This window comes from Aptenodytes patagonicus, chromosome 1, assembly GCF_965638725.1.
Source record: "Aptenodytes patagonicus chromosome 1, bAptPat1.pri.cur, whole genome shotgun sequence".
NCBI lineage: Eukaryota > Metazoa > Chordata > Aves > Sphenisciformes > Spheniscidae > Aptenodytes > Aptenodytes patagonicus.
In genome coordinates, this window is record NC_134949.1 from 52,288,717 (window position 1) to 52,305,587 (window position 16,871).

At 44.1% G+C, this 16,871-nt stretch overlaps 1 protein-coding gene across 1 annotated transcript; it reads right to left on the reverse strand.

The window, feature by feature from the left end:
- Positions 1–1,948: 1,948 nt before the first annotated feature.
- HAL (histidine ammonia-lyase) lies at positions 1,949–16,574 on the reverse strand. Its single transcript, XM_076334997.1, has 20 exons — positions 16,256–16,574; positions 15,741–15,801; positions 15,539–15,566; positions 15,168–15,242; positions 15,000–15,072; positions 14,849–14,915; positions 14,626–14,663; positions 14,420–14,545; positions 12,949–13,088; positions 11,415–11,462; positions 10,208–10,355; positions 10,028–10,123; positions 9,862–9,920; positions 8,956–9,036; positions 8,016–8,081; positions 7,744–7,909; positions 5,180–5,314; positions 3,996–4,104; positions 3,821–3,890; positions 1,949–2,755 (listed from the first exon to the last, which is right to left on the reverse strand). Exons 1-20 carry the CDS (start codon positions 16,500–16,502, stop codon positions 2,606–2,608), a joined length of 1,983 nt encoding a protein of 660 aa, XP_076191112.1. The 5' UTR covers positions 16,503–16,574; the 3' UTR covers positions 1,949–2,605.
- Between the last annotated feature and the right edge of the window lie 297 nt (positions 16,575–16,871).

Here is a 16,871-nt window from a genome sequence, read left to right on the forward strand (position 1 = left end):
ATAATTATTGATATAAGCAGGTGACATAACCTGTGGTATGGAGCAGAGTGCTTTAGTGAACCAGACCCCTGAGAAAGGGCAACAGTCTCATTCTGATTAACAAATATTTGAAAGCCATCACAAACATGTATGAGCTTTATTATGACCTTCTGATCTCCCTGAGCCTTGGGCACATCTGTTAACATCCAAAATATGTAAGCCACCCCATAGAGTATCTTTGTTCATGCTTTGTTCATGAGCCAGACTAGCCAACTAAATCAGTTTTTAAAAACAGTTTAATGGCATTCCTGCCACTAGACGTGTTTTCCTGCAAGCAGATGTTGCACCAGATGTGGGTGTAGACCTTTGTTTTTATAGAGCTTGGAAGAACATCTGAAGTATGCAATCACATGGTCCGTTCTGCCCCAGACAGCACTCATAAATAATGTTTATGCAGGCCACTGGGGAAAGCTGTCAGGGTACGAGCGTAGGCATTTCTGAAATGCAGCGTGCGGCCAGCGCAGTGCCTTTTGGCTTAGTGTAGGCATGGTGTGAAGCTGAGACCACCATGCTGCAGCATGTGCTGGTGGTCCCTTGGTCCTAGGCAGCCAAAAGCGGAGGTGAATGGGAAGCAATGCCCAGCACCTCCTCTCTGAAGTGCCTAAGATTGCATAAGGAAAACCTCAAATATTCTCTTGCTGGATAGGAACAAGCATTCATGGCCTGAAACTACTGACGTGAGGGGATTCTGCTCTCACAAATGAGCTCCGATAGGAATGTCAAACCACGTGCTTGCCCAACCAGCTCGGCCGAATAACAGTAGCCATTTAGGAGTATGCTCCAGGGCTATAATTAGTGGCAGGTTTGCAGTTAGAGGATGTGGTTATAATTCAGTGGCGCAGCTGGCTTAAGTGGTTCCTGATGGCCAGCTAAGTGGTCCTTGCCAGGGAAGGCACACCACACTGAAATGTAGGAAGATTTTGTTTGCTTGTTTTTAACGTGGCTCACTTCAGCAATGACATTCACCGTGCTGGCTCCCGCAGCAGCTGGGAGCAGGACGTAGGTAACAGCATGGTGGGCAGGAACTTCTGCCAGCTTTGCTACTGAAGGAACCATATTGTTTAGCCATAACATGAGGCTGAAGGAAAATGGTTGACCCCAGAAGATACAAGCCTGGCTGTTTGTTCTCACACTTGATTTTAATTAATACTTGATTTTATACAAAATGGAACAGCTTCAGGGGGAGATTGAGATACACCTGCTACAAAGAGCCTCAAACTGAAAGGGTAGGGACTTACTTGGCACATGAGGGAGAGTTGGAGGCTGGAGGTGCTGCAAATCAGGCACAGAAGGAAGGAGCTGAACTGGGAGCTCACGCACCATGGGTGGGTACCCTAGTCCCCAGGTCTTCTGGCTAGGTTAGGTGTCTCCCTGCCAGCTTGCCAACAGGCATGAGTCCTCTCCTCAGGGCACATTTAACACAGCAGGTCTCAGACACACGAGGGTAGCCCCACACTAGCACTTTGGCTGCCCCTTGCAGCATAGCCAATAGCCTGGGAAGATTTCTAGCCCATGCTGAACCCCCTGCAGCTGTGGGTATCAGGCCAGTAGTGCCAAGGCTGGTGGTTGTTAACCAGCCTTTATATGTCGTCACTGCACCGTGACGTGAAGTCTAAGTCCTGACTCCTCCCTTGCAAAATAAAGTCTGTGCCAGACATCAGTGTTGTAACACTGAGCGCGCTACAACACAAGTTGCTCCGTGGGAATGGGGCCCTCGGCAGCCAGGCAGATGCCTGGTAAGCCATGGGAGTGTAGATCTTGCGCTGGTTTATATCCACCACTCCTACATCTCCTCCTCCTCCTCCCCCTTTCCTGGCCTCTGTTCCACCTGTCCTCCTTATTTCTAAACTAAGCTTTTGCTTTACATTTTCATCATGACACATGACAGGAAAAGAGATTGCTACAGCTGTATGTGAAGCCTCAGTTTATTTATTGCAGGTGTAAGCCCATAGCTCTTAGAAAACTGCATTAAGTGTAGTCCATCACCAGAATACAATATATTTGTTCTGGAGCAGTGATCTCCATAGCACATTTTTATGCACACAGATTTTCAGATTTGTGAAGCACCTGCTCTAAAAATGCTCTTGTTATACAAGAACCTGTGCCTCACATATGATCTGCAAAAGAGAGGAGAATTAAGTGTAAAGATAATTTTGCTTTGTAGTAGAATGAAGGGGACCACAGCAGCTACCCAAAGGAAAAAAAAAAAGTGAGAATATCAAACCTAAGCTGTTCAGTATCATTGACACAGATGAAGAGAAAACAAGTGAAGAGCTGACAAAACAAATATAGGAGGCCCTGTATAAAACATCCACTAGTTTCAGCAGGAGTCAATGTTTTGTGTTGGGAAGCTCAGGAAATTCAGCCAAAACCAGACTATCGTGACAAGCTGTCTTTCACATGTGAGGAAAGCAGTGATCCATTTCTCTACTATCTGTAGGTGCTCCTGAGATAGACAGGTCCTTTGGATAAACCACTTGGATAAACCATGTTGATTTCTAGTAGAACGGCCACCCTTAGGCAAGTTCCTGGAAAGGATCTGCTCTGTTCCAGAGGACTGCAACTCTTAAAGTTCATACTGATGCCCACGGCCATGACCAACACCTGTATTCATTTCCAGCGATCCCAGGGAGAAGGCTGTTGGTGAAACGGGTCTCGATTCAGGGATGTGTTCCCTCCTGTACTTTTCAATGTAAGGTTTAGCCACTTCCCACACCTGCAAAATGAGAAAGTTAAACAGCAGAGTCAGAACCAAAACAAGAGGTCAGGTCAGACATCAACACACAAGTTCAGAAAACCCCGTGGAAGAGTTGCTGGGATGGAAGTGAGAATTACAGACCTACATAGATAAGCTGTATGTGATCAACAGAACCAGAGAGACAGCCAGAGGTTTAGAGAAGAGCATGTGGATGGAGTTGACAGGCGGTAGGAAAAGATACAGCTCCGGGGGTACAAGGTGAAAGGATTCAAGGCAAAAATATTGCATCTTGTCTTGTCACCACGTTAATGGTCTGTGTGCAACAGTTGGGAGAGGATCGCTGTCACTTGCTACAAAATCACTTGGTCACAAGGGGCTGGGGGAGCAACATGGCAGCTGGCATGGACGAAGAAAAAGGGAAGGGATGGCGGCTGGGATTTAAGGCAGGAAAGGAAAATGTTATACAGTCTCCTTTGTCTCTCCTCCTGTAAGGGCTGCAAGGCAGCCTTACAGAAGATGGACTGGGATTTTCTTCTCCCATTTGCTTACTCTCTGCGATTCTTCTGTTACTTATATTTTACAAACAAATAAAATAGATGGATCAACATAGCTGTACAAACACTTGGCTCAGGTTAACACATTTCGCCACTGCTGTTCCCTCATCCACATCCCCTTATTGCTTTCAGTGGTCCACCATGCCCAAGGTCCTCAAGGCTGGGGAGCACTCACTGCCCCAGGAATGAGGAACACCGTCTGGAGAGACCACTGATTTCTCTGGAGATCTGTGGGGGTATAGGACCCTGCCCTCAAATGATTCAAAGCTGGACCTATGTCTGTGAAACCCCTGCCAGAATTAATAGTGTAAGCTATTTATTACACAGGGCAACTTTAGGAATTGATTTGTAAACCTATCCCATTAAAACTAAGGAAAACCAAATCTCAGAAAATCTGGTGGGTTCACGCCAGGCAGAGGAGTGCTTTTCGTGAGGCCAGCCCACAAACGCACGGAGGGTATTTCCAGATCAGAGCTGCAGCCTGCTCCTCGGGACAGTCCCACGGCACGTGCCCGAAGTCAACACTTGCCTTCTGCTCCACAAGCAGCCTGTGAGCTGCTTCAATGTCTGGGGCCATGAAGCGATCCTTCATCCAAGGCCTGTAACAAGACACATTGTGAACATTGGCCAAACATTAACCACCACCGCTGGCAGCCAGTTCTCCAGACAAATGCCTCCCCCAGAGGTTACCCGTCTGATCTTACCTCACAACGGAACGCACAAGGTCGTAGACCTTCTCCAATGGGGTGGTTGTTCTCAGAGGGCGTAGGAATTCAATGCCCTGGCAGGCCGCGAGCAGCTCAATAGCCAGAACTAGGAAATCAAAACAGCAAAAGGGATTTTCGGCAGCTCAAGGCAAGGTTTCCCTTATAAAGCTATCCTTGGTGTTTGTTCTGCCTAACGTGATATGGTTTCAGGTAAAGTGAAGAGACCAGTGGATGCACACACCCCAGAGAGGCAGCCCAGCAGCAGGATTGTTTTATGGATGGTGCTGAGGGTAGTATCCAGCATTTTAGCAAGCAGATTTTAGGTCGTCTGCTGTACAGACTTTTCAGTGTGCCCGGAACTCCTAGTTATCACAGTCTTAAATCCATAAAAATCTCCTCCAGGTCATCTTGAATACCCAAAGTAATGGGCACTATAAATCAGAAAACTTCTTTAGGACTGAGAAGAAGGAAGGGGCCTGAGCTATAAAAGAAAGTTCTGCCTATGAAGCTTGCAAGAGCCCACGTGAAAGCACCACTAAAATTACAGAGCTTTGGAAGACAGTCTTCTGTCTGGAGGAGTTTGCACCGTATCTGCCCACCTCACACCTGATTATTATTGGCATTAGTTCCTCATTTTCACGAGCCAATCTGCCCAAGGAATTGGGAAAACCAACTGGATCTAGGACACACTGTTTCTCAACACATTGTTGAAATACAGAGTTTCTCAAACTCATTTCTCTGCACACGAAAAATGTATTTCTATAAAACTAACTCTTCAGAGCATTCAAATGTATAAACTTAAGTGGGCAAGTTCAGTATTTGTGTGCTGTGTATTACTCTGCTCTTCCACTAACAGCTGACGTCTGTATCTAAGAACACCATCTGCCAAATACATACATAAAAAGCAGGAGAGCAATCTGTCCTTGTAAGCAAGAGAGGAAAGTTTTGCTGAGTGTCCTGCAGTAAGCAGTTTTGTTTCACAAGAAACACTTAGTGCTGGATTTACCTCATCTCTGTTAGAAAGATCCAAATGCTTGTATGTACTTAATATAATATTTTTAGACTGTTCTTTCAGCTGCATTAACTCTTTTTTCTTAAAATATGTCTAAAAAGAATGGCACTAATATCTTCATCTGGTTACATACATAAGGTCTGTCTGGAAATCAGCATTCTAATTTTACCTTGTTCCACGTGTTCAATAACTCTCAAAGCTTTTCTTGCAGCCCATCCTCCCATGGACACATGATCCTCCGTAGCAGCACTGGTTGAGAGAGAATCCACAGAAGAGGGGTGGCACAAGGCTTTGTTCTCAGAAACTGCAAAAATCCAGTGCAATGAATGTAGGACAGAATGGGCACGAGACAACAGAAACAATGGCCAACCTGGAGCAAAGAGCCTGTCCACCACCTCAGGTCCAACTATCGCTACTCTTTTGAGAACGCATCGATGTTTCACCTGGACTGAGTAATTTGTAATAAACACCTTGAAAACTACCATTGCCTCTGAAAACAGTAACCAATATCAGTCTTCAGATGCAAATATTAACCAAATATAGAAAGACTGCTCACTCCTCCCCCATCTCCGGGGTTGGGTTGCTCTGGCTCAAAGGCCTGATGGAAACTGAAGAAAAAGAGCGAACAGCATAACTGAAATACAAGCCTGGCCTTGCCTGTTACTTCAAGGCAACTCTTTGTAAAGAGCATTGGTTCCCTCTGTTTTCGGTCACAGATACTGCCCCTACCCTGGTTTCAAGAAGAGAGCTAGAGATCAGCATCTGGTCTCTTCTCATTGGAGCTGAGGCACTTGCAGAACTTGCTCCAGGAAGATGCTGCAGGAGCACGGTACAAATCCTCTCCCACCCTCCTCGCCTCGCTACCAGGCTGCCCACGTCCCTCCTCCAGGCACGCACACCCCTGAGGGCAGGGGCGCTGCGGCTTTGAAAGCCAGGTGCAAGACTTGGAGTAAGTCTCTTGAACTGCACCCAAAAGCGAGGGGAATTTGGCTGCAGGAAGGGCTGTAGGCACCATCCAACGACAATTTGGGGTTGAGAATTGCTCTTTAGAAGAGAAGAAATGAAGTCTGCATTCACAGTGCTCTGGCTGCACACAGACCTTTTCTTTCTGAAGCCCAGCAGGATGCTGCGTAATGCCCTCGCCAAATTAGGGGCTTCAGAAAAGCAACAAGAGCAACAGCGAGGTGGTGACACCAATTGCAAATATGCTGGAGTGACACAGTCCAGGGCCAGAGCCCAGCTGGCACGTTCAGGCAGGCAACAGCAGGTCCCAGAGAGGCCGCGTGTGGCTACTGCGAACAGTTTGGCCTGGCAGGCACGGTGCTACCAGAGAGGAAGGGAGAGACGCATCCAGTGGTATTGCGAAACATCTGCAAATTTTTTGCAGCTTTATCTATTAACCCTGGGAGTGAACAACATTAGCTGGTACACAAACACCTTAGAAACTGGCAGAGTGACTTTAAAAATATTAGTAATATCTTGTTTTTTTAAAAAAAAAAAAGGAAAAGAGCTCAAATGTCACTTTTAGATAAATTCCTGGCTATTTTGACCAGGGAAAGATGGTTTTAAACCATGGATTCCTGTTGTCAGCGCAGCAATGAGTTAGAAGGCAGGGCTGTAATTTTCATTCCCCGCAGCAGAGACCACAAACACCCTAGAATCTCTCGCTCCAGATTGCAGAAGTGAGCTGTGAAACCTGAAGCCAAGCAACAACTAAGGCCTGGAGCCATCCTAAACTCTGCCCAGCCAAAAGGAAAAGTTTCCAGCCTTCAAACAAGGGGCTGAGCGCTTCAGCTCCTTTTCCAGCCCCATTCCCAAAATGGCATCTAGGCAGGGTTCCTTTATTACATTGATTTAGTTCATTGACTTTTTTTTCTGCAGGATGTTTATCTACACATTTATCTGACATCCTCTGTTCCTTTGTCTGTTTGCATCTCTTATAATTTACCCTCTACTCATAGCATGATTATGGTGGCTCGTGCTTTCCTGAAGCTATGAACTGTAATAGCCCAGCGGCCAGCAGGCTTCTTGTTGCCTTAGTCATGAGTACTAGAGGAAAAATGTACTAATGCTTATTTTTAGTGTGCTCCTCTGATAACCAGACCTGGGAACTCCAGTCTCCTGAGGACTGTGGAGTCTGATATTGACGTACGGATCTGGCCATCAAATGGAGACACTGAGTACTACGGGTATCAGGTCCAGCTTTGAGACAAGTGGTGTCGCTGTGCTAGTGAGAAGTGAGGAATAAAGGTATCCCCTGCTTACAGACCATAACTATCCAACCAGAGGTTCTAGGTTCAGCAGAGTGGCTCGGACAGATGTACGTTTGTTGCCTGCAGTGTTTGCTGTTAATTACAGCCCTATCTGAGCTGATTTGCAAGCTCCTGGGTACAGAGCTGTCACTGATTTCAACCGGAGCTCTTGTGTTGGTGACTAAATTAGAGTGCTCCCTGCCAATCCCATAAAGATGCAAGCGGGCAAGCATGCTCACCAAAGTCCACCTAAGGGTTTGCATGCTCAGAGTGCTAAACATGCCCATGGATCAGCTCAGAATAAAGAATCCCGAGCTGAAATAATTGCAGCTGCACTCAGCGCTCAAACTTTGCACCCAAACAGCACAAAGCACATGGAGAAGAGGTGGAAGACATCCATGCCTACTATCAAATTACAACTGCCTCGATATAAATTGGTCTTTCTAGCTTGCCCTCTCGATTATATTGCTCAAGCACTCACCCAGGGCAGCTGCCGTGCAGTGTGCAATCATGAAGCCAGAGTTCAGACCTCCTTCAGTGACTAAAAATGCAGGCAGTTCGCTGAGTGAGGGGTTGCAGAGCCTCTCAATTCTTCTTTCACTAATTGCAGCGAGTTCGTGCACACCAATTGCCAAATAGTCTAGAGCCTATAAAAGAAGATCTCATTAAACCAGATGACAGAAACAAACAAACAAAAAAACCAAAACAGAAACTACTTTTTTTTTTTTTTTCTTTCTCCAAATGCTTTATTACCTTTGCAGGATATTCACCGTGAAAGTTTCCTCCGGAAATTGTCTCTGCTCTTTCAGCAAACACCATCTTTAAGGAGAAGTTAAGGCACAAACATGAATGAAACACAGTTTACATGACAGATATCTGTCAGCAATCAGAATATCTTAACTGAAGGAATGTTTGTGCTAATAGGCTTCTATTTGCAAGCACATTATATTACACCTGCATGTTCACTTTTCAGAAAATGAAGACTCAATCTCAGTTCTGTTTTTTTCAAACAGACTACATAAAATGAGGACTTTGATCGGGGGTGGGGAGGGGTGCAAAAAACCACATGTGTTCGGATCCTAGCATAGTTTCTCAGTTCCTTGGTAGATTCTCTCCATGGCAGATAGATTTTTAGGCATGCTACAAGCAGTAATGCTTATCGGCTATGGATGTGATGTTACGTATAGCATCATTATACTGCTGAGGGGAATCTAGCCTGGCTCAGCACCAATGCAAGAACTGTGCACAGAGTTTACCAGGCTGAGCCATGATGAGGCTTACCAGCCACACGCGTTTTGTCTGCCTTCCCTGACAGTGCAAATCTTGCTCTATAGTGCAGATTTCACTCATGCTGCACCAACAGATGTTTCATACGACAAGCCACCATCTGTCTACATCCATTTGGTTGCCAAGTCCCATCTACCTACATATTCAATATAAGCATATAGAATCTCATCTAGGAAACATTTAACATGCGCTAAACTGCATGCGCACGTGGTTTCCTTGCCCAGACACACACTTGCATGCACCAATGCAGACATGGAGAAGAGACGTTACTGTTGCAACCAATGGTAGTTATTGACTGAAGCCAGTTACGACTTTTTTGCCTCCTATGCAAATAATTATATAGAAGAAAAAGGATAAAAAAGGCCAAGCAAAACTTTGCATAGAAATAAAGTCATCAAAAAGATACAGGGTTGTCCGTGGCACTATTGATTTCAGTTGTCATGATGTCCTTCACAAAAGCAATTGTATCATTTACAACTCCGTGGACCTAGAACAAAAGACATTAGCACCTGAGCTTAGTGTCTACACTTAGTTCATTTTCAGGATGCTGACTGAGCTGCAGGCACCCTCTTTCCCATCATCCCAGTCTCTACATCCACAGATGAAGGTGGTCTTGTATTTGCTCTTAAAATCAGGAGCACCACTATGGGATACTGCCCATACTAGACACCCGAAAGACCGTATTTATATTATTATGACAGTATTGCTAAAAAGGTAATCTGAATATATCATTCTTTACTTGTTTGGGTTGGCTTACTCTAAATGGAAGATAAGATACTTATTCAGTGGCAGAAGTGTTATTAGAAGAGAAGTAACCTTACAAAGCCCCCACAGAAAAAAACCTCTCATTAATTAACTTTCATTAATTCCACTGATTTAATAGCTTTGCTTATGTTAAAACTCACGGGGTCGAGTTCTTCCAGTACGTTACAGATACTACAGGTAGATGAACAACCTATCACACTGGCTGCTTCTGGAAACACCTTTCCCCAGTTCATGGTCTTAGCATCAATGCAGAATAAATGCTCTACAAAGCCTGCAAGAGTAGAAACCAGCACCTTCCCCCTGCTTCTGACACTTGGCCTCTTTCAGATCTGAACACAGCTTTGTTAGACGCTGCCTGATGGGTGTGTGCATGGGATCAATGAATTACATGTCTCCATTAATACTAACTCTGAAGTGAGGGAGAAGCAAAATAAAACCATTTCTTCCTCTAATGGAGTCAGACAGTGCATAGTTGACAGTACTTCTGATGTGGGAACTTCATCATCATTTATCTAGTGCTACGAAAGGAAATAAAGTCAGTTTTTACCTGAGGGCAGCAGCGCATTGTGTACGCGTCCTGAACTCGGTCACAGAATCTATGGCTCTCTAGAAGGAACAAGGGAGGGAAAAAACCCACAAAAGCATATGGGCTACTGCTGAAAGACCCAGACGGATCTGTGTAACCTGAAAGGGTGAAGGTTGAGATTGTTCACCTGCTATTTCTGATGGATGGTGGTCAGAATCTAGAAGGGACCTGAATCGAAATGCCACTTCAGCCTGCCCTCGATGTGGGCGCACTGCATGGATATCTAGTAAAACAAGTTAGACTGTTAGGTTTTGCTTCTCTTGTCAATGGCTGTTAAGCAAACAGACAGGAAAGGCCCAGTACCCACCAGTGTCAAAGGCCCTTGTTGTACCCTTCAAGACTTCAAGTGTAAGGGCAGCGATTATGTCAGCTTGTCTAGCAATAGCACCGGCTCTTTCAACCGCTTCGCATCCCAGCGAGGTGATCATTTGTGTCCCATTGATGAGAGCCAGACCCTTCAAAGAGAAAGCAGATGTTAAGCAAATTCATTGCAGCTATTCCACACACTGTGATAATTCCCCATCTCTGTGATAATTCTCCTCAGATGAATGAGTTAAAGACCTTTGCTCAGCTTCCTGGATCATCCTGAAATCATAAAATGCACAGCTTGACTGGGCATCTTTGCTACAAAAATTGTCAATGGTCATGGCCCTGCTAAGTCATTATAGACACCCTTGGAGCTCCAGTAGTTCCAAGCAAGAAGTTTATTTCATGTTATTTCAAGCTTAAGCAAGAAAAGTACAGGAAATCTGTATTCTTTTCCAGTTCTTTGGAAGTGGAATGCTATTTTTATTAATTTCTTCTTAATTTATTAGTTAAACCAAAGAAGTTATGAGCATGGGGGATGCAAAAACCAATCACAATAAGGAAGTGGAGAATTAAAACAGCATTAGGATTTATAACTGCTTTAAAAGATTTGTTGAGTTCAGTTAAAACTAGCTTCATATTTGTTCTAAACAAACATGAAGGCCCATGGGAGCCTTCCATTTGCCTTTAGGAGACACTGGATTTGGCTTCTTGCTCCTGGTGCTGTTTTACAGCTACTGAGGCCCCTTATTGGAGAGCTCCACAGCCCTCAAATCTGTTGTGTTCCCATGTAAACTTTGATACTTGGAGTGAGATTCATCTCACCTAGTTTTAAAGATCTAGAAGTCAGATATCTGGTTCAAGTCAGTCATCTGAGCTCCTGTTATGGTCAAAGGGCAGATAGGTACCTTGAGAGGGCTTCTTAGACAGCTGTTTCAGGATGATGTAAAGTGTTTTCTGAAGATGCCCATCTCTTTCCACTGACCACAGAGCCAATCTAAACATCAAGCTTGGGTCTGACATTTCAAGTCAAGTAGGGTGGCACTGGGAGAGGTGAATCCCGCTCCTGACAATATGTCATTAATATAATTCTGGAGCTTGATTTAAAATGACTGTTAATTCATTTCAGGCTTAGATTGTTAAGTATAAAGCAACTAGTGATTGACCACACTTGTTTTTCATCAGCTGGCATCATTATACTTTATTACCTCTTTTGGTTTCAAGGTAATTGGTCTCAGACCATGGGCTTCCAGGACCTGTGAAGGAGTTTAATGACAAGGTAATTAATAAAAAATGTTTTTTGGTAATTCAACCACAAAAATTTTTAAATCTTAAATGTTTCTATAAATAAAAATATTAACAAATTCCTTAAGTGAAGGGAGAAAAAGAGCTTTATATCACAAACTTTTTTTTTTTTTTCTGGGCTAAATAAAGGACAGCATTTTTGGGCTTCCAAACTAGCACCTAATTTCCCAGTGCCAGTTAAAGAAGGTAGTAGGAGCACTGAAGTGAGATACTGTCACAGCCCGTTAACATCTACCATGTATTAGCTGATGGGAGAGAGTAATAGGAGAGAAGGCTGGAAACATCTTGGGAAGGTAGTTCTGCCTACGCCTTGCCTCATAGCAGGTTTGCCTTGGCATAAACTATTTCTTCATATATGATTTCCTAGCTCTTTCTATAGAAAATCTCCAATGACAGGGAGAGTCCTACTCAGTTTATTCTGTACATGTCTATTCCATAGGGCAATCGTTCTTGTGGGAAATGGAGGAAAGGTATAACCTTGATTCTGATTAGAGTCCTCTCAACCTTTCCAACTGAAGAGGTAACACATCTCAGAGGTGTACAACTGTAACTTCTGGTCCCGAAGGTCCATGACACACTGGCCTGCTTCTTCCCTACTCCTCTCCCTGTGTAGTTCTCGGTACTTCTCCATCCGACAGTGATGGTACAGCTATCAATCCATTAATAAATCTGGTGTTCAAATATTCGTGGATAGGAGTGATAGGTGTAGCAGAACAAACTACTATGAAAGACTCCGGAGGGGCCAGACTTGGAGATATTCAACACTAGATCAATCTGCTAATGTATTAGTGACAGAATAATAATTAATTAAAAATTAATTCCATTGTAAAGCTTCCATCTTGTAAAGGATGATGCTGTAAAGGTTCCCTGTAACGCTAGTTAATCTATCAAAAATGAAATGTCCAAACCTGTGTATTCACTTAAAGCCATTATAAAATCAGTAGAAATTCTACTGATAAGTTCCTGCCTCCAATAAATCTCCGGTTACTCTCAGCATTTGAAGTTTTGAATTTGAGAGGTGATCTTGGGTTTGTTGGAACAGTGTTGATGTTTAGGGAGCTGAAGACGCAAGAACAGTTCTTTCAAAGCTGATATCACATCCTGCCCCTCTCTCCGGGTCCTAACTGATGTCACTGCAGTATCTTGCATTGCAATACTATGGCATGATATTTCTTTAGGACTTAATAACATGCTGCATATTCATATCTGCTCCAGTGACATGTGGGTGAGTTATTCCATTCTCATGGATCCACCTTCCTCAAGGTAGAGGATGAGTTGCTAAAGGCAACCTAATCCCCGTTCAAACTGGTACAAAAAATCCAGGGACTTTTACCTGTTATTAATCTGAGCAAAGGCTCTCCTTCTCTCAAAGCTACATGCAATTTGGCAAATGAGCCAGGAAGCAGAAAAAAAAGCAATCAGCTGCATGAGTCTTACATATTTAGCATCAGCCCAGCCACTCTTTGGGGACCACATCTTTCCCTCTCCAATTAATCCCAGAGCAAGATGAGAGAGGGGGGCCAAGTCTCCGCTGGCTCCAACTGTCCCTTTCTCAGGGATATAAGGAAGGCAGGACGCTAGAAAGAAAACAAAACCGACTCCTGTTAGAGCTTCCCCTCGATACATGCCTTGGAAAACAGAGAAGCCAGCACATGAGAGTGGTCACAGTAACATCCTGCAGTCATGGTCAATGGCGCCAACAGGACTACTCTTGTTGCAGACTGGGATTTGCCCCTGCTCACAGGCTAGCTGCAGTTTATAAAGAAATCAACTCCCTTCTGCATTTAGCTCTGCCTTTAGTTTAGGAGTGGGGGGACCACAGCCCAGGGTGATAGCATCTACAGCCAGGCAGGTAGAATATCACTCCTCTCAGCGCTCCATCACAGGGTGACCACTCAGTGTGGACAAAGCTACCTCTTCATTTCTCACTCAACTAAACATTGGGTAACTCCTACAAATCACCTTTGAGCCTTCTTCACCCCACCCCAGCCCTCTGAGCCCTGAACGTGTGGAAATGAAGAAACAGAGCCCAGGGAACTGCGGAAAAAGCAGGGAAGGGACCAGTCTGTTTCTTTTGCAGGGTTAAACACTGAATTGCAGCTCCTTCACCCGCTGTGGGAGGAGAAGGAGGAGGGTGCAACAGAGGGCAGCACTGCACAGAGAGAGAAGGTGCTCTTTGCTCGTCCCAGCCACACTGGCATGCCTCACCAGAGGGACTGTTAATGGACATCAGCTAATGAACAGCACAGCCGCCCCTTTGGTTTCCCTGCCGCAGCGTCCGGCAAGGCAGCCCAGCTATAACTGCTTTGACAGTCGTGGCCATGTGAGCTGCTGACCAGCCATGTGCTTCTGTGCGGCTGCCTTGCAGCCCTTGCTTATGAACACTTGTGTAGGTCTCAGGGGGTCTACTCACAAAAACAAGTGCTGCTCAAGCACATCTGCTTGACAAACACCAACACGTGCAGCTGTCTACGTGGTAATAGCCCCACCCAAAAATCCTGGCATCCCAAAAGATGGTGGCACATGCAACAGGACAAAAGTTAGAGACTTGAGCCTTCGTAGAAGGGCTTGCCCAGAGTCAGAGTCATGCTCTCAGTCAAGCTTAGTCTTGAACTAATTACTTGACCTCTCAGAGGCTCATTTCCCAAACTTCTACGTGTTGCATCCATTTCTCTCAGCCCTTCCTGACACTTCTGTTCACACCCCGTGTTCTTCAACAGAGGAACAGTCTCTAGCCGTGATCATCTACAGGACCGGTCACAGCTGAGCTTTGGTCCTGATCTCTCACAACTACCAAGTCAAAAGACCAACATCCATAGCTCGATCCATTGAGCTACACCCTTTAACAAAACAGTTAAAAGGAAAAAAAAAAAAGGGAAAGGGGGATTTTCTTTAAATATCTCTTTACCATTAAATGCTTCAATAACTTGCTGGAGCGTTTCTAGGGATATTCCACTGTATCCTTTTGCTAGGACATTGATCCTCAGCGCCAACAGCATGCGAGATCTCTCTGGGCTCAAAGGTTTCCCCACACCTGAAACAGTAACCCTCTCGGTTACTAACCCACTACCAACAGTGGCAGAAAAGGGAAAACACCAAGCGATTTCTTATTACCTGCAGAATGCGAACGAACCAAGTTCACTTGAAGCTCCCTATGGAAAAAAAATATATGTAAAAACCCAAGTAAGTCTTGTCAGGTTTTATTTTGCACAAGCAAAGGGAAATACTGAGGCAGCCCTCTCATCTAACCACAGAGTATAAATGTACAGGGCCAAACTGCTCCCTCCTCTTCCTTTCCTGAAAAGAAAGGACAGAGAAAGCTGCACACACAACTTACCTCAGCTTACTGTTTGAGATGACAGTCCTGGCAAACTTCCCAAACCCTGTGGTGATTCCATAAACAACTGCAAGAAACGTACTCTGCTGGTTAAGGAGGGAACCCGATAAAGTTTTCTAAACAATTAATAGTTTGAGGTAAAAATATTTACCCGTCTGTTCCTTTACAATCCTTTCAATCACTTCTCGTGATTGTTTGACTTTAGCTTCAGCTTCAGGTGTGAGCTACAATATAAATATAAGTTTATCTATCATTATTTAAGTTTAATTGTAGAAAGATAAACACGTAATTTTTAGCCACATTTGTTCAGGATCTTTACCTTTATCTTGTAGAGTCCCTTTCCTAAATTGACCAAGTCCTCCGTTGTTAAGCTGTTGCCATCTAAAGAAATATGCTACACCAAAGAACCACCTTTTAGTTTGGGATACGTATACTTAGAAAGTTGCTTAATAATCAGAAGAAAGAAAAAAAACAGTCAAAACTCAGCAATGACAGGAGGCTCACTCATGCTCATTCATAAGACAGGAACTCGATAAAAAAACCATAATAACCACATTATAATTTAGATTCCTAGACCCAGCCAATCTAACAGCCCCTGCTCTCATGAATGCTGCAGTGGCTGAACTCTCAGCACGTTCTGGTGGATAGCAGGATTTGTTACCGAGTTGTAAAGTCACTGGCGATTCCTACCTGTTCTGGTTCTCGGTATTTGCTGTATCTGAAAGTTCTGTAAAGGAAAATGAAGGGCAGACAGGATTTCACAGGTAGTGACCATTCGATTACAGCTAGCAATGTGTTTTAAGAATGAAGGAATGCTAAAAGAACAAGGAAATCTAGGAAATTATAAATCTAGAATTATAAAAAAGTTCACAAAATGCTCAAAAAAGGATACAAATGAACTCCTTCTGGCTGAGATGGTATGAAATCTGGAGACATTGTATCTCCTTCTATAACTAGAAGAAATATGCAAATAAACATGAAGAGGATTAAATTGTATTCTACATATAAATGAATTTGTTATTCATTGCAATACACACCAGTAAGAAGTCTAATTTGCAGTTATCAGCCCCAAATGTATTTCTATGCTTCTAGGAAAATAACAAGGGACTATGTAGTTTATTTAAGGCACTCTAAAGGCAAAAGAGCTGCCCAACCCTTGGACACATGCTCCATATCCCATACAATCATATAGCATATGTGATATCATATGCAAATGATGTATATAGAATCCTGTAGCTTCTACACCTTATATAGTTCTATACTTAAAAACTAAGGGTACATTTGGTATTTTTCCATAAAAATCATAGACACCATCTCAGACGCAATTTTAGATAAGCTAAATGACAGTTTGCTGACTCAGATGCCAATGTGGTCACTCTGCGATACGTTGCTTAAGGTTTTGCTTACCAACTTCAACAAATTCATTGTCCTCTAGAGCATCTTCCACTGTATCATCAAGATCCAGCAAGCCAAGTCCCTTGCACCTTCGAATGTAAAATTTTACTTCTTCCACCGAGGCGAATCCCCCATTGTCGGGTTTGTTTTTCATGTACCGTCTCACAGCTTCCTTTCCCAGCCACCCGATCGTGTTCGTGCAGCTTAGGCACGGCACTGCCAGCCATTCCCCTCGGACATGCACCGTGTATCTCGGCATGCTTTCTCTCCAAAGTTGTCCCTTGACCGAGAAGGGGCGCAGCGTGCAGCAGCCTTACATTTACCACGCGATGGCCTGAAGAGCTGTGTCTAGCTGGAGTCCAGTGTTGCAATCAGATAGAGGCAAAAATCCACCCCCAAAATCCCCACCTTTGTAAATAAATGAGATCAATGTATCCAGCTGACTTCATCCAATCAAGTCAAACCCAGGGAGCACACCCTTTTCATGGAAAGGCAAAGAAAACCCCCAACCTATTACCACAGGATTTTTTTTTCCCAAAGATCACATCAGGAATATAGAAATGAAAATCTAGGAGCTGGAGTTTATGTAGCAAGAATAGGTAAATAAATCAGAATAAGCTGGAATGCA